A 22,373-nucleotide genomic window follows, 5' to 3' on the forward strand; every position below is an offset into this window, starting at 1 on the left:
CCCATAGTAAAAGGGGGAGGTTTCAGTGGGGATTCTGTGGGCAGAGTTATGAGAACAGTTAAAAGTCCAAGGGTGGACACTGAAGCTCCCACAGTGAATGAACACTCAGTTGGAAGCCACTGTCCTTGTGGGGCTGAAGGATAAGGAACTCCACTAGGTAGCTGGCTGAGGTCTCCCTGGAGTGATGGCTTGAGATACACGGCAGAGCAGGCAGAGGTGGCAAGAAGTCTCCCTCCTCTTGCCTCTGCAGCTCTGGTGTTCTTCTGGTGCCTGTTGGACACCAGGCAGCAAAGGAGGCAGGTGGGACCCAGCGAAGAGCAAAGGACAGTTGAGGAGCGTGGGTGGACACACGGGAGAGCCAGTGCGGTGTGTATCGTTTCTCTTGGAAAATCGATCACTATAACCTCAGGGGGGGCATCCTAAAAACCTTCAAACCCAGAAGTCTACATTTATAATCCTAGAAATTCTCTTGAAATACTTTATTCCATAATTTCTCATTTTTTTCAACTTGTTTTCGGTCATATTAGCCACTGAGATTTATCATGACAGCGTTTGAGGGGACAGGAAAGATGGCAGACACCTTCACTGCTCAGGGTTCTCACTCATTTCCAGACAGCTAAGAGGAAAATGTGGGTGTTCCCTACCTTATTCACATTATTTTGTGGGGTTGTATGAGGTCAAGTACAATACCATGAGAAGCTGGTCCGACAACAGGAAGTGCCTTCCCTGGGGTTCTCAGATACCTCAGACAGAGGCCTCGGACACTTAGCGAGCCTGTGGAGCCTCCGTGAGGCCATTTTTCCATTTGCTGATGTGTTTTCTTCCAGGTGAGTGTCGCCTCTGATCCTGGTCGACGAGGTCAGCACAATACCTTGAGTCCGTTTCATAGCCCTTTCCAGAGTCCGTTCCGGAGTCCCATGCGTAGTCCATTCCGTAGCCCCTTCAAGAACTTTGGACACCCAGGAGGAAGGACTATTGATTTTGATTGTGAAGATGATGACATGAATCTAAATTGTTTCATCCTCATGTTTGACCTTCTCCTAAAGCAGGTAGCGGAAGCATGAGATTCCTTTAGTTCACAGATTGGGCATACGGACCCCTGCCGAGTGATCCTGTCTGGTGGGTGGGTCTCTCTGCTCTCACTGGCCCGGGTGCCATCACTTAAGACTTTTGCAAACTCCTTGGGAATCTCTTAAGGAGTCTAAAACGAAGTGTGTGACCACCTGCAGTGTCGTTGACATGTGAAAATGGCCCTGAATTTTAGAGATAATGTCCTGGTTGAATATATTGAATGAAAGAGCTGGCTACTGCTATTGTTGGGAAGATCGTGGTACGCTTTTGTTGGGATGAGAGTAATTTAAGTGTGTTTTATGAACTGATTTCTGACGGGAATTTTAAAAGTTGAAAAGGTTCTGATAAGGAAAACATTTGCTTATAATTAAAAAAATTGAAATTATTTTGGATTCACAGAAAATTACAAGATTAATCTAAAGAATCTCTAAACCCTCTGCCCTGCAATGTTTCAGATGTCTAGGGCCCCTGTTTTCTTAATGAGTTGTTCTGAGAGTAAGTTATCCATCTCTATGCACTTCAGAGTGCATTTTTACATTATATTTTCTTATGTAACCACAGTATAGTTGTCAAAATCAGCAAATATTATCTAACTTATAGAAATTCTTATTTTAGAATTAGTATAAGCACCATATTTATAGTCAAAAAGATAAACTTAGCTTAATTTAAAAATTTCAAATTAATTAATTTGTTTTTTGTTTGTGTGTATATGCCTGGTTTCCATGGAGGCCAAGATGGGGCATTAGATTCTCTGGGACTGGAGTTACAGATGGTTCTGAGTCACCCTGTATCGGATTCAAACCTGGGCGCTCTGCAAGAGCAGCCAGTGCTCTTAACTACCAAGCCATCCCTCTGGTCCCCATAACATATTTTTGATTTTAGAATAATCCAAAATTACATGATACAATGATTTGTCCTGGTTTCTGCTCAGTCAGTCACTATCTGTCTTTCCCTCCCTCTCTTTCTCTGAAATATGGTCTAACTACATGGCTCTACTTGGCTTAGTACTCATTAGGTAGATCAAGGTGACCTTGAACTTGCAGCAGTCATCTGCAAGTCTCAGTCATTGTCTAGAACAATATCCCAGTGGTTGTGTAGAACAATCCCTCAGTCATTGTGTAGACAGTCCTTCAGTTATTCTGTATTCAGTCCCTCAGTCATTGTGTAGAACAATCCCTCAGTCATTGTGTAGACTCAGTCAGTCATTGTGTACACAGTCCCTCAGTCATTATGTAGATAGCCCCTCCTCAGTCAGTGTGTAGACAGTCCCTCAGTCAGTGTGTAGACAGTCCCTCAGTCAGTGTGTAGACAGTCCCTCAGTTATTGTGTAGACAGTCACTCAGTCAGTTGTAGACAGTCCCTCAGTCAGTGTGTAGACAGTCCCTCAGTCAGTGTGTAGACAGTGCCTCAGTCAGTGTGTAGACAGTCCCTCAGTCAGTGTGTAGACAGTGCCTCAGTCAGTGTGTAGACAGTCCCTCAGTCAGTGTGTAGACAGTCCCTCAGTTATTGTGTAGACAGTCCCTCAGTCAGTGTGTAGACAGTCTCTCAGTCAGTGTGTAGACAGTCCCTCAGTCAGTGTGTAGACAGTCCCTCAGTCAGTGTGTAGACAGTCCCTCAGTCAGTGTGTAGACAGTCCCTCAGTCAGTGTGTAGACAGTCCCTCAGTCAGTGTGTAGACAGTCCCTCAGTCAGTGTGTAGACAGTCCCTCAGTGTGTAGACAGTCCCTCAGTCATTGTGTTCCTCAGTCATTTTCATACCCTTTCCTGATGCTTTTTCTGAGATTATAGTCCAGTTATTTTATAAAGTATATTTCAAGCACAGTTTGTTTTATTGTTTTATGAATCGATTTGAGTCACACATGTTTTGGGGCAGGAAGCGCACACTGTGATATTTCATCTTCTCTCATTATTGTGTCAAGAGGCAGGGGCCGGAGAGATGGGCCAGCACTTTGGAGGTTTCCAGAGGTACCCACATTAGGCTGATTACCTGCTTGTAACTCTAGCTGCAAGAGACCCAACACCCTCTTGGGGGCTCCAGGAGCACCTGTGCTCAGACTACATACCCCACCCTGGCATATATGCACACAATCAAACACTAAAAAAGAACTCTTATCAGTAGGCATAGGGTACAGTTACTGGAGGCATAGACTTGGCTAATGTGATCTCTGCCAATTTCTCTACTAGAAAGTATAATGATACATTATACATCCCTAAGCCCCCAGGCTCAGCCTCTGCGGATCCAACCACAATCAAGGACACAGACAGCTGTGAAAGATCATCTTTCACAGACTTACCATCTCCTTAAGTAAACCTTGGAGCGTAACAGCTGTTCATACAACAGCCACATTTGTATTAGGTGTGACAAATAACAGAGAGATGATTTCAAGCATGGGAGTTGTAGCTATACATGTTATGTATGGATACTATTGGTATTCAATCTCCCTAAGATGCCAAGGGAGGGCTCCGCTTTACCCTCTGTAATTAGTAAGTGACCTGCATGAGTTCTTGTTTCCTATCAGACTCCCAACTACGCACAGTTCATACCTCCTTGATTACTATTACAGCGGATTGCAAATTATAATATTCCAAGTCTCTCCTTTGTTCTGTACTTGCTGGTGTGCAGTGTCCCACATGAGGAGCTGTTGTTCCTTCTCCACTGCCGATGTGCTCTTCACCTGATTGTCCCTCCGCCTGTGGATTCATAGAATCTGCTGCTACGATTAATTTTATTCTGCTGCTCAGCCTACTCTGTGTCTCGGGCTAGTGGGAACTCCTTTAAGCTGACTCTTAAGGTTTTTTTGTTTGTTTGTTTATATTTTGAGACAGGGTCTCTCTCTGTCTCTCTGGGTTTTTTTTCTTTAAAGATTCATTTTATTTTATGTATCTGAATACACTGTAGCTGTCTTCAGACACACCAGAAGAGGGCATCAGATCTCATTACAGATGGTTGTGAGCCACCATGTGGTTGCTGGGAATTGAACTCAGGACCCCTGGAAGAACAGTCAGTGCTCTTAATCACTGAGCCATCTCTCCAGCCCCCAGACAGGGTCTGTCTTATGTAGCCTTGGCTGTCCTAATTTGCTCTGCAGACTGGACTGCACTCAAACCTACAGAGATCTGTCTGCCTCTGCTTCCTGAGTGCTGGGGTTAAAGGCTTGTGCTGCCGTTGTCTGGCCTGCCTCTATGTTCTTCTAACGCGTCCACACCTTTCTCTTTCTTTCTCATTTGTGGGATTGGGACTCGAACCCCTGCCTTGCACATGTGGAGGCGTCCACTCTACCACTGAGCCACATCCCCATTCTCCTACGCTCCTTTAAAATAGATCCTTAATTTCTGGCAGCATGAGACAGACACTTCCTTGTCTCAACTCTGTGACTAGCCACCTCTCCAAGGAACCCTGGCTCCTTTTGTTGGATAATAGCACTTAGAAACCAAGATGTGGACAGTAGGTGAGACAACATGGTTTAAATGAGAAAAATCACACAGAGTGATAAGTTTAAAACATATATCCTTTAATGTCTCAGGATTTTATGGATAACCTGTGTACTTTATCTTGTATCCACATTATTTTTAGACAGATGCTAGAGAGCAGTGTGTCTTCGTGACTTTTAAGCCCATGTTGTTTCAAAATAATTTAGTTATTGACTAGTACCATGGCTCCGTGATGCTGGATAAAGGGCCGAATCCTGTCTTCTTTTTCTTCCTTCTTCTCTCCTTCTCTATGTTCTTTTGTGTGTCTTCCAGATGGACTTACAAGACGACGGCATCACAATGGGTTTGGAGCACAGTTTGTCAAAGGACATTATTTCTATCATAAACAATGTCTTCCAGGCCCCTTGGGGGGGCTCCCACAGCTGCCAGAAAGACAAAAAGGCGACCGAGTGTAGCCTGTGCCAGTCCAGCATCCTCTGTTACCAGCTCGCCTGTGAGCTCCTGGAGAGACTGGCTCCCAAAGAGGAGAGCCGGCTGGTGGTAAGCAATGGAAGAGATGAGATGGCTCGTGGCTAACACGGCTGGTGTAGTGTGTGCGCGTGCGCGTGTGCGTGCGCGCACGCGTGTGTGTGTGTGTGTGTGTCTGTCTGTGTGTGTGTGTGTGTGTCTGTGTGTGTGTGTCTGTGTGTGTCTGTGTTTATGTATGTCTGTTTGTGTGTCTGTGTGTATATATATATACACATATATATATGTGTGTATATGTGCATGTGTGTCTGTGTGTACATGTCTGTATGTATGTTTGTGCGTGTGTGTGTCTGTGTATATGTATGTCTGTGTGTCTGTGTGTATATATATCTATATATATATGTGTGTGTGTATGTGCATGTGTGTCTGTGAGTATATATGTCTGTGTGTGTATTTCTATATGTGTGACTATATGTGACTATATGTGTGTATGTCTGTGTGTGTCTGTGTGTGTGTCTGACTCTGTGTGTATGTCTGTATGTGTGTGTGTGTGTGCCTGTGTGTGTGTATCTGACTCTGTGTGCCTGTGCCTGTGTGTGTGTGTTTGTGTCTCTGAGCGTGTCTGCATGTGTCTGTGTTCATGTCTCTGTGTGTATGTCTGACTCTGTATGTATGTCTGTGTGTGTGTATCTGACTCTGTGTATGTGTGCCTGTGTGTGTTTCTGTGTCTCTGAGCATGTATGTGTTTGTCTGTGTGCATGTTCTCTGTGAGTATGTCTGACTCTGTGTGTGTGTGTGTGTGTGTGTGTGTGCGCGTGCATGTGCACATGTGTCTGTGTGTCTGTGTGTTTGTTTGTCTGTCTCTGTGTGTGTGTATGTGCGTGTGTGCGTGCACACATATGTGTCTGTGTAGGAGTGGTCGGTATTTATCTGTTACCTAGGATAGGAGCCACAGGATACAGAATGCTTGCAAGTGGCTTGAGGGGAGTGTGTAGCAGTTCCCCTCATGGAGTTTCCATGGACATGGGACATTACTGGTATCCCTAAAAGATCTTTCTCACTAAATTACTTTTGTGAAGTATAAATAATAATGAAGATAGAACATTATGCAATTAAATATTAAGTAGATCACGTATGGATACAGACTTAAGGAGCTCACTGACTTCTGACAATGAAGGAAACCCACTCCCTTTTCTGGCTGTGTCTGTGCTTTGCTTTCAGGGAAAATCATGTAAAGAATTGACAGTTGCTGTGTGCCACACTTCAGTGACTCCATACTTAGCTGTTTTCTGTGTAGCATATCTTAAGGGGCATATATAACATCAAAATACCCTCCAATCATCGGAGACACATGAAACTGAGTTATCCGAGCCACCACCTGTCTTCTTCTGTTTCTTTACCAATTGTTTAGGGTCAAAAGTTATTTCTCTAAAATATCCAACACTTTTCGGAGTCTCACATAGAACAATAAAGTATACCTTCAGTCGCAACCTGCCAACCTGATCTGTCTTAATATAATATCATGTCTTTTAACCCAGCCATTGAATACTTACTGTAAAAGTGTCCTCCCTATCCCAGCCCCCATTGTTCCCTCTCACTCCTGCCCACTGTCTGTCACTCTGAGCTCAGGTGTTTCAGATCCCTCAGGCAAGGGAGAAGAGGTCATATTTGCTTGCTTATATTGCCTTGTTTATTAGGCAATAACAGTTTCCAGATTCATTCTCGTCAACTTGTCAGCATATGATAAAGTTTAATTGAAAAAAAAAAACCAATCAAACCAAACAAAAATAAAACCAGCCACAGTCACAGATGGTGAGAAAATACAAATCAAAGCCGAGAAACCTAGGGTCTGTTTGCAGGTATAGCTCAGTGGTAGTGTCTGCCCAGCATGCACAAAACCCCACGTTCTATCCCAGCACTGAAAAAAACAAAACAAAAACAAAAACAAAAAACAAAAAAACAACCCCCCCAATAACAACAAACCCAAGAGTCTTATTGGAAACAGACTTAAGTAAAGGAAAAACTGCAAGTCAGCAATGATGAGTATTATACATAGCAAGACATGAACAAAGTGGCTGTGGGGGAATAGAGGAGGGATCCTGAGACTTGGGACCAGGAGTCTTTTGAGAAAGATGAGCCCTGAATTTATACCTGCCGTGGTGCCGGTGAAAAGGAAATGGCAGAAAAGAGTTCAGACTTTGGGAATTTCTGCCTGAATGATAGGTGGGCATTAATTTGTTAGTGGACAAGCTCTAATCATCTCTTAAAGGGCCCATCTGGCCCTAATCATCTCTATGTCACACCAGGGGCAACTTCAACAGGTCTTACAGGGAACACACTAGCACACAGCTTGAACATCCAGGTAGAGTTGCCATGCACCATGGATATTGGATCTGATTCTTACAAGAAAGATTGGAAAGAAATACATGCTTTGAAGTCAAGTGCTCTAACTCTGGGGAAGGCCAACTAATAAGAGGGAAAAAGAAAGGAAGAGAAGACCAAAGATAAATCCTCAAAGGGCCAGAAATGTGAGAGAAAAGCTGAGGGGAAGTCCTAACAAAGAAAGCAAGGTGCTGAGGTGCGGACAGGAGCGAGAATACAGCACCTCACATTCTGTGGAGGGGAAAGAGCAAGCCATGCCCAGAGAATCCTGCAACTGCAGGGTCCCTTGTTCCCCTGGGGAGATGGTGATCTGGGAGCGAAGGCAGAGTCTCGTGGTTGGCAAACCAAATCAGCTGAGGAATTATCTAGATGAACCACCAGCATCTCTTTGGGAAAGAGGCTGCACAGGGTTGCTCTGTGCTGTCTTCCCAGCATGTCTGAGTTCCTAAGACAAAGAGGGAAGTCAAGCACTAATAAAGAGAACCCAAGTCACCTCAAACAATCCTTCATGCCTTCTGCTTCTCACGATGGCCGAATCCTTAAATCTGGGGGATTCTGTAGTTCAACTGGAAGAGACACTCTTGACCAAGAGAGAGGTCTGTCCTGGAACATGGTCTCCCCTGCCTGTACTCCAGCACCTTAGGTCTCTCATGCTCTCCCTGGGTCAAGGGGAGACACAGGGAGAGGAAAACATGAAGGACAGCCTGGCAGGAGGCTTCGGCTAGTTTCCAAGGCAGGCGATGCCAGTCCTGTCACAGTACCAGACTTGTGGATTGCAGGTGCTTGTAGACAAATCCTTAAACAGCGGGCAACTGTCTACATAAAAGTCAGCTTACAATATGACGGCTGGCTGTCTTGTTTGTAGATGGCCTAGGACCGGAGCCAGCCTCAGTAAACCTGTGAAGCTGGCAAAGGTATTTTTCAGGGACCTTGATCAAGTTCATTTTCTGTGCCAGTTAAAGAATTAAAGGGCAAAAAAAATTCTCCAGTAACAGCAGGGGAAATCTCAGACACAGCAGACAGAACAGGCAGGTATAGAAGGGCTTCTATTAGAGGTGAGGAAACACACACATACACACACACACACACACACACACACACACACACACACACACACACACAGAGAGAGAGAGAGAGAGAGAGAGAGAGAGAGAGAAGACCTGAGAGACAGAGACCAGAGCCAGAGCCAGAGAGACAGAGACAGAGACAGACTTGAGAGAGAGACAGAGACAGAGAGAGACAGAGAGAAAGGCAGAGACACAGAGAGACAGAGAGAAAGGCAGAGACACAGAGAGACAGAGACCTGAGAGAGAGAGAGACCTGAGAGAGAGAGAGTTCACAGCCATATATAGATAAAGCAGAGAAGGGCTTATGAAGGCTGGAGTGTTTTTTTAAAGGTCTTTGAGGGATCTTCCTCCCCTAATACAGGTTTAGTCAGGAAATCTAATGGCCCAAAACTTTGCCATAAACATATTCTTCGCAGCAGGGGACCCTACTGCAGGCAAAAAAGCAAAGACGTGCACCGAACCTTTAGGTCTTTGTCTCTGGTCAGGGGTAGGAGGATGAAGACAAGTTTCCCAACTTTATTACCCATTGTGGCTCCTCCTTCTGTCTCTGCTCATCATGTCTGTCTGACTCCTACCATCCCCCCAGCTCAGCTGAGGTTTTAGAACTTCACTTCTTTCTGATGTCCTTTGCCCCACCCATCTTTGTCTTTTTGTTTGACCTGGTTGTCAAATAATTCTCTTAAAAAAATTTTTTTTTGGTATTAGCCAGAAAGATAATTTCCAAACAGGATATTTAAAGATAAGGCTGGGAAGGAAAAGGATCAAATAGCCAGAGATTAAGTACTTAGATAATAGCCATGCCTAATGCAGTCCTGCACCCTGCTTTTATGTGGTCCAGGCTGTCCTTGAACTCTGGTTTACCAACCTCTGCCTCCTGAGTAAAGGACCGAATGCACTCTTTAAAAAGAAAAGAAGGGGCTGGGGATTTAGCTCAGTGGTAGAGCGCTTACCTAGGAAGCACAAGGCCCTGGGTTCGGTCCCCAGCTCCGAAAAAAAAGAACAAAAAAAAAAAAAAAAAAGAAAAGAAAAGAAAAGAATTTTCTCATTATGTCCTGTTTTTGCAATTTGCTTTACATGTGTAAATGTATTTTACATGTCTTTACACGTCTATATGGATGATGCCAGCGTGCACACAATGTTGTGAGACCAATCTCCGGGACTTCTAAATAACAACGCCCATCTCTCCCTCCCCAACTCTGCTCTCCTTTTCTCTGACTTTGACTCCTGTAGCTGTGCGAGTGAGTGCCTACAGTATTTGTCCCTTGCGATGGCTTTATCTCACCTAGTATCATGTCCTCGAGCTTCCTCTGAGGTGTAGCGCACATCAGTGTCTCCCTTCGAAAGCTGAGTGACAGCCCGTTGTGTGGATATGTATTTTGTTGACCCATCTGTCTACTGATAGACTCGACTTTACCCTTTCCTCCCCTTAATTCACATGTTCCATGTTCCAGCAACTTCTTCCCCCTAAAACACTGATTTGTCCAGGTATCCAGAACTGGTGTTATGTCTGAAGTCATTGCATCCTAAATAAATTGGGAGGGAGATTCTGACCTCTGGGACTATAAAGCAAGGCGGGGGAGTGCCTAAGAAGATCAGGCAATGTTTTCCACGTGCTATTTTCCTGTGTCTATTTCAAATGAAAGCAAATGTTTCACCAACCGCCAATGCACATCTCTCAGTAGGATGGGTGTATGCGGGGGCGCATGCTCTTCTGAGGTATAGGGCCTCTGCCCTCTTGGCTACCACAAGGTTAATTAGAACAGGCTGATCCACCTTTGTGGATGTAAACCAAGCTGTTCTTTGCAGCGCCTCACGCAGCTGCTTGTGTTTGTTGCAGGAGCCCACAGACAGCCTTGAAGATAGCCTCCTTTCTTCCAGACCAGATTTCATTCTCGGCCCTGAGGGAGAGGAGGAGGAGAACCCAGCGGCCAAGCATGGAGAGAATCCAGGCAACCGTACAGTGCCCTCAGAACATGCTGGTAGGTGAACTTGGCGGATGGGACGCGCTGTGTGTACACTTTCCAGTTGGTACAACTTCATACCCAAGTAGCAGCATGGACACGTTCAGCGTTCAGCGCTGCTTCCTTAGGGTTTCCCACCACAGTAGGAAGTGAATAGCTCTGTACCAGGGGAACGCCATTCACGGAGTCTCTTCCTGGCAGCAGCATCTTGTTATTAATTATTAGTATAATTATTACTAGTTATTAGCCTATCACTGGGTCCTGGTAGTATAGAAAGCTATGGTGGATTTTACATAGTGTTTACATCTATATGTGCAGAAGAGATTGAGAATGGCTGAGATGGAGGGCACTGACAGCCCCAGTAGCCACGTGAGGCATGTGGTCAAAGCCGGGTGCTTTTGGATACAGGCAACAGTATTTGCATCCACACAGCATCTGTATCCTGAGAGATTGGCCAAGACTCTAGAAAGAGGCACCCTGCCTAGCTGTGCTCCAGGGATGGTCATCACTTCTGGTTGGAAAGATGGCTTCTTTATAATTTCTTCAAAGGCTACTGATGTGTGAACTGTGGATACCAGGGTGGCAGGCAGACTCAGGGTCATTCCTGGACTCCTCCCACTCAGACAGAGTTCAGAAAGCTCATATGTCCCCTCCTGCCTGTGGGAAAGCCACAGTCTCAGATCTGAGCAGTAATGCTCTGGGGGCTTGTACAGGACCTGAGACAACCCTGGGGAGCCTTGAGGATTTTTACTCCTACTGTCTCAGACTGACTTGCTTCTGGGAGGTGCACTCTAGAACCAGGAAGCATGGGCTTTGTCCTTTTGGTGAACAGCAAACATTCTTAGGGGACCATTTTCTTTGGTTCATGATATCTACACCATCACTACAAAATCCTTGGTATAACCTACTACTGCCACGTGGATGGGCGAACATTGTGGATGGTTGATGATCTAGCTCACACTGTCTAACTCTATTGGAAGTTAGAGCTGGAAGGAGGTGATGAGTTTCTTGGCTCTGTAGTGGTAGCTTCCGTGTCGCTTCCTCTGTTACTTCCTCCATGGCAGTGGTAATTGGTGGGAAAACGAAGGCAAATGTTGAAGCCCCCATCCAGCTTCCGCCAGAGAGCTCTGCCTTCCCGTCCTCACATGTTGGAGTTAGGAATAAGATTTTCTCTAATGGAGCATCCTTCATAGAAAAAAGCTGATCTCTGCTGGTCTAATTCAGCCTTCTCTCTCTGCCAATGAAAAGCCCAATCCCAGAAGAATTATCCCACATATAATTCATTTATAATGAGCGCTCAATTTGCATACAAAGAAAACGAGCAAGACTCTAGCCTCTTCCTCTGACTGTGGGCATGAGGTGGACAGCGCCTGAGAATTGGGAAAATGAATGCTGTGTAGTTAGTGGGGATGGGAGCTGGAACCCAGGCTTCTTAGAAGCTGCTGTCTTGCAGGGCTGGAGTTGTTTCTGTGAAGCTCTGTACCCGAGGGAAGCAAAGACTTCACTGAGGATCTGATAACTTAGACTCTTTCTATGGCAGTATTTTTATTTGACTGCACACAACTCAAGTAATTGTCACTTCCTTTGTTGTTTTAAGCTAGAGTCTCAGTATGTAGTCCAGACTGCACTGGAACACAAGATGTAGCTCAGATTTGGTCTTGAATTTGCATTAATTCTCCTGCTTCAGCGCCTTCGTACATTGGTTCTAGGACATATCTCTTTCTTCCCTGATACAGAGAAGTCCCTGATACAAAACGACATGTATTGATGATATATAATTGCCCATAACTTATGTGTATCCTCCCATTTATTTTAAACTATCCTCAGGTTAAGTATAATATTTAATTTTATGTTGCAGTACTGGGGATTGAACCTAGGGCCTTGGGCAGGCTGGGCAAGTACTCTACCCCTGAGTCACTCTAAGTCCTTGTACTGTTCGTGGAATAATGACCTAAAAGCAAACATTCTCTGTGCTCAGGGCAGATGAAGCCTGGCTCTCCCGTGAGCCTGCATTGAGCCTGCAGAGGCAGAAACAGTGCGTGCAGAGACCTCTTCTATTTTCCCTTATGGAGTTGGTACTAATTCTACCTTTTAAAATGTTTTTCTCGTTCTCCCCCTTCCTGGGCCCAACTTCAAGGCTCCAGTCACAGCCTCAGCCTGATTTCCTCCTCTTGTCTTTTGCCCTCTTGTAAGATAGCTATAAATGCACTCTTTTTTTTCTCCATCTTTATTAATTTGGGCATTTCTTATTTACATTTCAAATGTTATTCCCTTTCCCAGTTTCCAGGCCAACATCCCTCTAACCCCTCCCCCTTCCCTTCTATATGGGTGTTCCTCTCCCTATCCCGCCCCCATCTCCGCCCTCCCCCCAACAATCCCGTTCACTGGGGGTTCAGTCTTGGCAGGACCAAGGGCTTCCCCTTCCACTGGTGCTCTTACTAGGATATTCATTGCTACCTATGAGGTCAGAGTCCAGGGTCAGTCCATGTATAGTCTTTGGGTAGTGGCTTAGTCCCTGGAAGCTCTAGTTGCTTGGCATTGTTGTTCATATGGGGTCTCAAGCCCCTTCAAGCTCTTTCAGTCTTTTCTCTGAATACTTCAATGGGAGTCCCGTTCTCAGTTCCGTGATAAACCCACTCTTGAGTATGCATCTGCATGTGGAAAGCTGAGGCCGGAGGATCTTGGGTTCTGGACTGTTCTGGAGTATGTTGTGAGATTCTTAGATAAAAGGCAGAACAGTACTCTCGCCTGTGATAGTCTCCTAGACCAGTGTTCCCTGACACTCAATTACTATAAAAACTGGTGTTGCTTCTGTTCTGTGGCCTTCAGTGGTGATCCTGGGGGTGCACCAATGGCCTCAGTGCTTTACATGTTTTCTCTTTCTGCGTTTTGCAGGAAGATTTTTCTTTTTTAGACATCAGCTCTATCAGTCACCAAAACTATGTCCACTTTCACACTAACCATTATAGAGTTGGGAGCCGACAACTGTGTAAAATGCCTTTGAGTGGAAGATCATCAAGAAACGGACTGATATATCAACCACGAGGACTTGGCTATCATTGTCTTTGATCCCAGGAGTTGCCACAACCCTAATAACAGGCACATTATTGTGCCCTTTTTGCAGCAGTTTTTTTTTAAATACAATATTTTATTAGTTCTTTGGAAATTTCTTACCATGTATTTTGATCCTATTCATCCCCACTCCTCCCCAACTCCTCCGTAACTCCTCCCAAACTCACCCGCAACCTCCTCATCCTTCCAGCTTTTTTAAATAGTCCACAGACTCCAGTTTATCTGACTATGTATTCATATGTATAAAGCCATTCACCTGAGCAAAGTACCTACAAAGGACCATACTCTTTACAGAAAACCCACTCTTCATCTCCCCAAAGCCATCAAATGTCAAAAGCTCCTTAACTGGTGGAGGGGCCTTGAAACCCTTTCTTCCCCTCTGCTATAATGTTACACTAGTTTTGGTAACTGGTTAACTTGTGAGCGCCTCTCTAGCAAACCTGTATGTGTCCTGTGGTGTTGTCCCACAATGGAGGCAGAGCTTGGGGAACCTCATGAGAAGAGACACCCATAAATGGAGTTTTCATTCGAAAACATTCATCTTATTCACAATGCCTAGTTTGTCAATCAATATTACAGCCTTGGCTTAGATGCTAAGCTAACAGCCCTCTCTTCCGTACCTGCTTATTTCCTTTAATGAGGGCACGCCTTGCCAGCCCCACATCCCTTCACCCACAGGTGTACAAGCTGAGGCTACGGTGGGTCAGGCAGCCAAAGACACTGAGATAAACATGGGGACTTGGAAGTGAAATATGGGGCTGAGAGTCTTTTTAAAATTATTTTTTAAATTTTATGTGTATGGGTGATTTGCTTCCATGTATACCTATCTTGTCTGTCTGTCTGTCTATCTATCTATCTATCTATCTATCTATCTATCTATCTATCTATCTATCTACCTATGTGCATCACCTACATGTCTGATGCCATGGATCTCCTGGAACTGGAATTACTGACAGTTATGAGCTGCCTTATAGGTATAGGGATTTGAACCCAGGTTCTCTAGAGGAGCACCCAGTGCTCCTAACAATTGAGTCGTTTCTCTAGCCCCAAGGCTGAGATTTTTAAATTTAGAAGATTTTCTGTATTTCCTCATAGAAGGATACAGGCTAAGTTTTTTTCTTTTTTGTTTGTTTTTGTTTTTTTGTTTGTTTTGGGTTTTGTTCTTTTGTTTTTATACAGAGTCTCGCTATGTAGTTCTGGCTGTCCTGGAATTCAGTATGTAGAACAGGCTGGCTTTGAACTCACGAAGATCTATCTGCCTCTGCCTCCCACGCACTGGGATTAAAGGTGTGAGCCACCATACCCAACTGGCACAAGGCAGTATGCAAGTGAAAACATTCTACAAACATGTAATACTTTTGTACCTTTTCATCCTCTCTGGTTTCATGATCTTGATGAACTGATGAATGCTGAGGGGGAAATGGAGCTGGGTTAACCTTTGTGTAATCATTTTTCCTTAGCAATAAAGAACGACACGGAAAGAAAATTTTGCTACCAACAGCTTCCAGTTACGTTGAGACTAATATATACCATTTTCCAGGTAGATTTTCTGAAATATTTAAATATTTATTTGGTCTGGGTTTGGAACTATTGGCTGTTTTGGCGAATGCAGTGACTGTGCGCTCTTTGCATAGGAAATGGCGAAGTTCGAAGAGCCAGACATTCTTTTTAATATGCTCAACTGCCTAAAGATTCTCTGTCTGCACGGGGAATGCTTGTACACTGCGAGGAAAGACCATCCTCAATTTTTAGCCTACATTCAGGACCACATGTTGATTGCAAGGTAAGGCCTGTGAACATTTTTGTTTGCCTTTTGGCTTCAGTTGTAAGATTTAAAGTGAGAGTAAGACCAATTCTGTTCCATTTCATTTTTCCCTCCTAGACCAGTAATTTGATGAAGCAACTTCCTCCCTTCCCTTCTTTCTTCCTCTGTCCTTCCTTTCTGTTTTGTTCTTGGGGCAGGGTCTCGATGTATATTCCTGGCTTGATTAGAACTAAGAGATTTCACCTGCCTCTGCCTCCTGAGTGCTAGGACCAGAGGCGTGCACCACCACACACAGCTATAGTTTCTATGAATGCTAACATGAAGAGAGTGGCGTTTGCTTAGTAGCTTCTGTTGGGCCAGACACCTAAACTAAGGACCGTTCTATGCTTTTTGATGCTTAGGTGAATCAAGACTATAGTAGACCCTGGGAAAATGGCAGGGGCAAGTAATGCTGCTGAGTGTGACGTCTGTAAGATGGCGATCTCCCCAGACCCCAACCTAAGATAGTTATTAACTTGATTCTGTCCCCACATCCAGGATTTAAGGAAGAAAATTATTTTTGCATAGTATTTTAATTGATTATTTGGAAATTTCACATTATGACATTATGAAACTCAATCACACTAGTGTCTCAGTCCTCCCAGGTCTGCTCCCAGACCATTGTGACCTCTCCCTGACAAAAAAAGAAGGAGGGTGGGAGGGACAGGAAAGGGGAGGGGGAGAATGGGAGGTGGGGAAGAAAGAAAAAAAATCAATTTGTGTTCCCCATATGCTCTGGAACATGGCCAAACTCCCAGTGACTGCCTTTTAAAGGAAACTGAGGCCTCCCCATCCCCACTCTCACCCCTACCCCCACCAGAAGCCCTCAGATGTGAAGAACTATATATCAACAGTGAGACAGCAATTTTACTCAAACTAGGAACTCAGATTGGATACCAAACCCCTCTGGGTGCTGTCTCCCTTGCTCTTTAGAGATAGAGGTGTTTGGAGGATAGCAATAAAGCAGTGCCCTAGGTTTATGGCGCTCTCTTTCTGAGCACCTTCAAATAACTATTATAGTCTTCCTGGAGGCAATCCAGGAAAAAGATCATTTCATACGTAAGAGTATAGTCTGATCCTTAGGGAAGACTTGTTCCTGTGTTGTAGCAAAAGCAAGTCAAGGTTCTACTTAGTTATTTTGTTAATTTATCTATTCATTCAACAAATATAATGACGTGAATATGTTTTTTAAACCACAGTACTGTTCTAGGTACTTTGGGGGAATTTTTAGTCTACTCCAGGAAGGGATAAGTAATAAATAAAATAGTGATCAATATTTTATTGTTTAATTTGGTCTACTTCTGTGCTCAGAGGATCAAGTGCTTGTATAAGCACGGGACCTTAGCTTAGATCCCCAGTTATCCACATAAAAGCCAGGCATGGCGTTTGTAACTCCAGTATTCTAGGAGGCAGAAACAAGCCAATCTTGTGGGCTCGCTGGCCATTCAGTCTACATAGAATCATGAATTCTGGGCACATGGAAAAACCCTGTCTCAAGAAGGGAAGTGGAAAGCAATAGAGAAAAACACTAAAGACAGCCTCTGGCCTTCACATGCCCTCACAGGTGCATGTACACACACACACACACACACACACACACACACATTCTTACACATACACTTGGACAGACACAAACACACATGCATATACACAAACACATTTGCACACACATGGATAGACACACATACACATATGCATACACACACACTTGCATGCCCATGCATATACACATGCATGCATACACACACACACACACACACACACACACACACACACACACACACACACACGTCTGTACCATGCATTGGTTTACTTTGAGGCAGAAGGAAGGGGGAAGCCTTGATACCAACCTCCAAATAATAAGCTTGACTAAGATCTTGTGGAAATGAAAACATACTTTTGTACTGTTCATATACAAAGTCATGTGGTAAGTGACTGTTTTGCACAGGTCACAGGTGAACAAGAACCATTCCAGACCAATGATTAGGCCAGGGATCAGCAGCAGGTACATTTGAATCACCATTATGGAAGTGGACTTTGATAAAAATGTAGTATTCGTAGACATTTTGGAAAGCAGGAATATCAAGGACCAGGAGATAGAGTTGGTAAAAAAGTAGAGGGGACAAGAAATGGGGAACACTAGTGAGGTGATACCAGGTGGCATTGTCTAAAATGTGGGTTCAGGGGTGTAAGAGAGAGTGGCTAGAGAAGTGGGCCAGGACCCAAGTGTGGGGAGTCTTGTAGATAATACCTCTGTTCAATGACAGATGGGGATCCAAGAAAAGTAGTGAAAAACCTGAACAGAGTTAGCACTGGGCTTTAATTGAAAAGTTTAAAGAAGAGAAGGATCCCTGGGAGCCACACACATTTAAGGGAGTGTGTGAACGTGCTTCTGCGGCTCAGGGACTGTAAAGATGTAACGCAGAACATCCTTTCTGTGAAAAGTCTGTAAAGGAAAAGAAAGAGGCAAGGGGATGAATGTCAAGGTCTTGGTGCGGTGGTAACGAAAGTCTGGCTAGATCTACAGTCAGTGGGGAGGTTCAGCTGAAAGACTCCAGGGAAGAGAGTTGTGGAGCCAAGAGTTAAAGGCCAGGCTCAGTCAGGTAGAATATAAATAAGAATAAAGGGCAGAGTGGGGCAGAGGGAAGGTAGACTTTGGAGTAAAGAGAAGCATGTTAAGGAGGATGTAATGGGAGAGTCAAACCTTAAGGAGAGTGTGCGTCTCAGACCTCTCCAGAGAGACAAGATGGAGGACTGGGTTGGGGGGGGGGCTAACAACATGGAAGAAAGCATGTAGCAGCCAACCGCAGGGAGAGCGCAGGGAGAGCGCAGGGAGGAGAGCGCAGGGAGAGCGCAGGGAGAGCGCAGGGAGGAGAGCAGGGAGGAGAGCGCAGGGAGGAGAGCGCAGGGAGAGCGCAGGGAGGAGGCCGCAGGGAGAGCGCAGGGAGAGCGCAGGGAGGAGAGCGCAGGGAGAGCGCAGGGAGAGCGCAGGGAGATGCAAGAAACGACAAAGAATTGCTGCTTCTTCAGAGCCCTGCTGGAGGAGCTAACCTGGTTTCCGAGAGTCGCTTCAGAGTTTGGGTTTCCTTTTGTCCAATGCTTAGGGTCTCAGAAGTGAAGACATTGGTGAGGGGAAGTGCTAAATATCAGGTCTCTCCTCTTCCTTCTCCCCTTTCTTCCAACCTTCCACCCTTAGCTCAGTTCCTTCTTAGTTTGTAGATCAAGCTAAATATTGGCTTCGTCCTACGCAATCTGAGCCTGGGAGGTCCCTGGTAGCTCTCGATTGATATAGTCTTTCCCTCAGGAAGTTTTTGAAGGAGAGACCCCTGTCTCCCAGAGTCCATACCATCATCTGGAAAAAAGGGCTCTAACAGCCGTAAGTTTGGATTGTATGGCTGCTCGCGCATAGGTTAATACGCTGGTAATGGTGTTTCGTGCTCACTCTTAAGATAGGAAAAGTAGGAGACCTTGTTGGGTTTTAGAGAGGCTGCTACTAGCAGACAAGAGTTATTCTTCACCATTTAAAGATGGAAAAGGATGTTGGGCAGCAAAAATTAACAATGATGCTTTCTAGTTATTCACATAAGAAACAATTTTAAAACCACTATCACGCTACCATCTTTATATAACTTAATTTTTGTATATTATTGAATTCATTTGCATAGCTGTACGGAATTACATTTTTATATTTAAATGTTTTTTCAATTTTGTTACATAAAGGTAATTTCTTCAGAAGACATGAACAGATCAAAACATAAATGTTTCTTGGAGGATTATAGTCTTGCAGACGATGCACTTTCACACAGAGCATCCTACCAGCACCTATGTCCACGCCTGCCATAAGTTAATAGAGTAGGCTCTTTCCCTTTGAAGAAACTACGATGACCATAATGCCTCTGCTCTTACTTGATTTCCCAGCCTCTGGAGAGTCGTCAAGTCTGAGTTCTCTCAGCTGTCTTCACTGGCGGTTCCTCTCCTTCTTCACGCTCTGTCCCTTCCTCATGGTGCTGACATATTCTGGACAATCATTAATGGCAACTTCAACAGCAAAGACTGGAAGATGAGGTTTGAAGCAGGTACTTCTACATTAGTTAAAAATCCCGTGGGTCACAAGGTAAACCAGATGTCCAGTTTTGAAATGCACTTTTGGCCATCATTGTTGATATTTAAATTTTCCATGTAGGAACCCCACGTTAACTTTTTTATGGGGTTCAGTTCTCATGAGACTCTTAAACAGATGTCAATACAGGGCCAGGGAGATGGCTCAGTGGGAGGTAAGGGTACTTGTCTCCCAGCCTGAAGACCTGAGTTTAGTCCTCTGGAACCATAGTGTTGGAAGGAGTGATCCAGCTCCCACAGTTGTTTTCTGGTCTCCTCACACACCCTGTGCTACAATGCATGCCCCACTTATAAGTAAATAAAGTAAATAAATAATAATAAGTAAGTATAAAATATGCATAGTATGTTACTAAATCCCTCTCTATTTTATATTGCAGTGGAGAAAGTGGCTGTCATTTGTAGGTTTTTGGACATTCACTCAGTGACCAAGAACCACCTGCTGAAGTATTCTCTGGCACATGCCTTCTGCTGCTTCCTGACAGCTGTGGAGGATGTCAATCCTGCAGTGGCCACCAGAGCAGGTCTCCTGCTTGACACCATAAAGAGGCCAGCACTGCAGGTGATGGGGGATGTGTGCTAAGAGCCCTGCAGATCGTCTGTCAAAACCTCCAACAACTGACGTTGTCATGTGTCTTGTTTAGCTATTTTACATCAAAATACCACAAACAGGGTAGCTGGGAGAGCCATAGGAATTTCTGTAGTATGATTCTGGAGTCTGGGAGGCCAATGGTCAAGGTGCTTATAGATTCAGTGTCTGCTAAGGCCCCGCTTTACGGTTCATAGTTAATACCTTTAACTATGCTTGGGCCTTTGTTTAAGGACAAGAATCCTATTTGTGAGAATTCTGTCCACATGGCTCTGTCCTCTCTCAAGATTCACCTTCCAATACTGTCACTTAAATTGTTGAGTTTCAGGGTGGCGAACGTTTTAGGGGAGTGGACTCCAATATTCCGACTGCAGTACCATGCAAAGTAATGATGTTAGTGACTGTAACAGCAGAGGTCTGTGTGCGCGAGTGTGTGCTTTTAAGATATAGTGAAAACAAAAAGAGACCTGACTTATTCCAAACTCTCCCTGTACAGTTGGAAAACAACCCAGAACTTGCCTTCCTCGTGTGTCCTAAAATGTGGTTTGGGGGTTACTGAGGTGGCTCAGTAGACACAGGCACAAGTTTGAGGACCGGAGTTCAATTCCCCAAACCTACTGCTAGGGGAGAGAATGGGCTTCCAGAAGTTGTCTCCGGCTTCCACATGTGCTGTGGGATAAGCATGTATGTGTGCACGTGTTCACACACACGCAAAAAATAAAACACAATATAATGTTGAGTGTATGCTTCTCAGTTTAAACTACAGACATTTAAAAAATGCACTGGTATTTGGTTTAAGTGGATGTTATTTGATATTTAGGAAACAAATGACATACATTTAGTTTACATTTTTGGATGAACATGGAAGAGGTATTGTGAAATAGGAGAAACTCGCTTGTGCATTTTTTCCCTTCCAATATTTGTGATCAGAAGTATTCCAATGGGATAACTTTGCCTTGAGGACAACGCCTTGCTCCATTGACTGTCCAGTGTGTTTGTCTCTTAGAAGTTTGTGTCTGTTCTGTCTTTTCCAGGGTCTTTGTCTTTGCCTTGACTTCCAGTTCGACACTGTGGTTAAAGACCGACCCACCATCCTGAGCAAGCTTTTACTCCTGCACTTTCTTAAGCAAGATATTCCTGCTTTGAGCTGGGAGTTCTTTGTCAACAGATTTGAGACACTTTCTTTGGAAGCTCAGCTGCATTTAGATTGTAACAAAGAATTTCCTTTTCCTACAAGTAAGTAAGACAAACGACTTACATGAAACGATCCCAGCTAAGGCACTTGGCGTGTAGCTTGTTCCATGCATGGAAGAGGATGTCTTGATCTCATGTCCCTAGTTTCATTGGATCCTGAGTGCTTATGTTGCTGATCTGAAGATTTAAAAACACACATTACAGCAGTCTCAGATCTGAATTTTCCTCTGTCTCAGGAGGAAATACACAGTAACCTTTTGTACCTGTTTTCTTTACATACTATCCAGTTGACAATGTCTGGGAACAGTTTTATGAGACACATTTGTCCTGTCTGCTTCTTATTTAGTTGCATATGGCTCCACGGCCATGAGGAAAAAGTAACAAAATTAGATAATCAAACCTCTTGAATTAAACAGGAAAGTGATAGTCATAACGGTTAGTAGCCATGATTTTTTTTTTAAGGTAAGACACACCATGTCATGGAGGGAGGTGGAGGACTCATGTCATGGTCATGGAGGGAGGTGGAGGACTCATGTATACATGGAAGCTATATATATATAATTTCCAAATAGCTGCCTCATGTGGCGAGCCAAGGAAAAGAATAATAATGTCTTTAATTCCTTTTGTAAAGCCATCACTGCTGTGAGAACCAATGTTGCCAACCTCAGCGATGCTGCCTTGTGGAAGATCAAGAGAGCACGTTTTGCCAGAAACCGACAGAAGAGTGTGAGGTCCCTGAGAGACAGTGTGAAAGGGCCAGCAGAATCCAAGAGGGCGCTCTCCCTCCCTGAGACCCTGACCTCCAAAATCCGTTGAGTATCTTTCCTCTTTGTCTTGCAACATCTGTTTAATGTCTTTCTGGAGCTGACGTGTCTTGTCCAGTGTTCACAGAGAGCAGCACAGTTAGCAAACTGAGTCTGTCCATCAAATTTGGTCCTTAGAGTCCCTGGGCATTGGTAGCTCTCTCTTGTTTGTGGATGCAGCAAAATCTTGACTGACATATCAGTAGTTCTGAAATGTAGAAGACTGTGGGCCCACCTATACTTGGCACGAGGCTCAGAAATGTTTATTTTTGAGAGCTAGAATATAAGGGTATGCACAGCAGTCTGGGAGCCCGAATGCTTTCCGAATGAGACTTAGATACCAAAAGCTATGCAGCTAAAGGGATAATGTTCAAAAACTGAATGACTGCCATTTCACAAGTGCTGGGAACAACCACAT

The 22,373-nt window shown here is 44.4% G+C and overlaps 1 protein-coding gene across 18 annotated transcripts in view; it reads left to right on the top strand.

Moving 5' to 3' along the window:
- The window catches only part of Unc79 (unc-79 subunit of NALCN channel complex), a 246,811-nt gene that overhangs the window by 131,370 nt on the left and 93,068 nt on the right, over positions 1–22,373 (top strand). For all 18 annotated transcript variants that reach the window (XM_087553452.1, XM_087553459.1, XM_087553463.1 and 15 more), the window contains 9 exon segments: positions 828–1,049; positions 4,815–5,042; positions 10,254–10,395; positions 14,910–14,989; positions 15,084–15,232; positions 19,172–19,329; positions 19,750–19,931; positions 20,993–21,194; positions 21,784–21,963. In XM_087553452.1, coding sequence (XP_087409578.1) covers positions 828–1,049; positions 4,815–5,042; positions 10,254–10,395; positions 14,910–14,989; positions 15,084–15,232; positions 19,172–19,329; positions 19,750–19,931; positions 20,993–21,194; positions 21,784–21,963 — 1,543 coding nt within the window.

Source organism: Rattus norvegicus, chromosome 6 (assembly GCF_021556685.1).
Source record: "Rattus norvegicus strain SHRSP/BbbUtx chromosome 6, alternate assembly SHRSP_T2T, whole genome shotgun sequence".
In the NCBI taxonomy this organism is placed as follows: domain Eukaryota; kingdom Metazoa; phylum Chordata; class Mammalia; order Rodentia; family Muridae; genus Rattus; species Rattus norvegicus.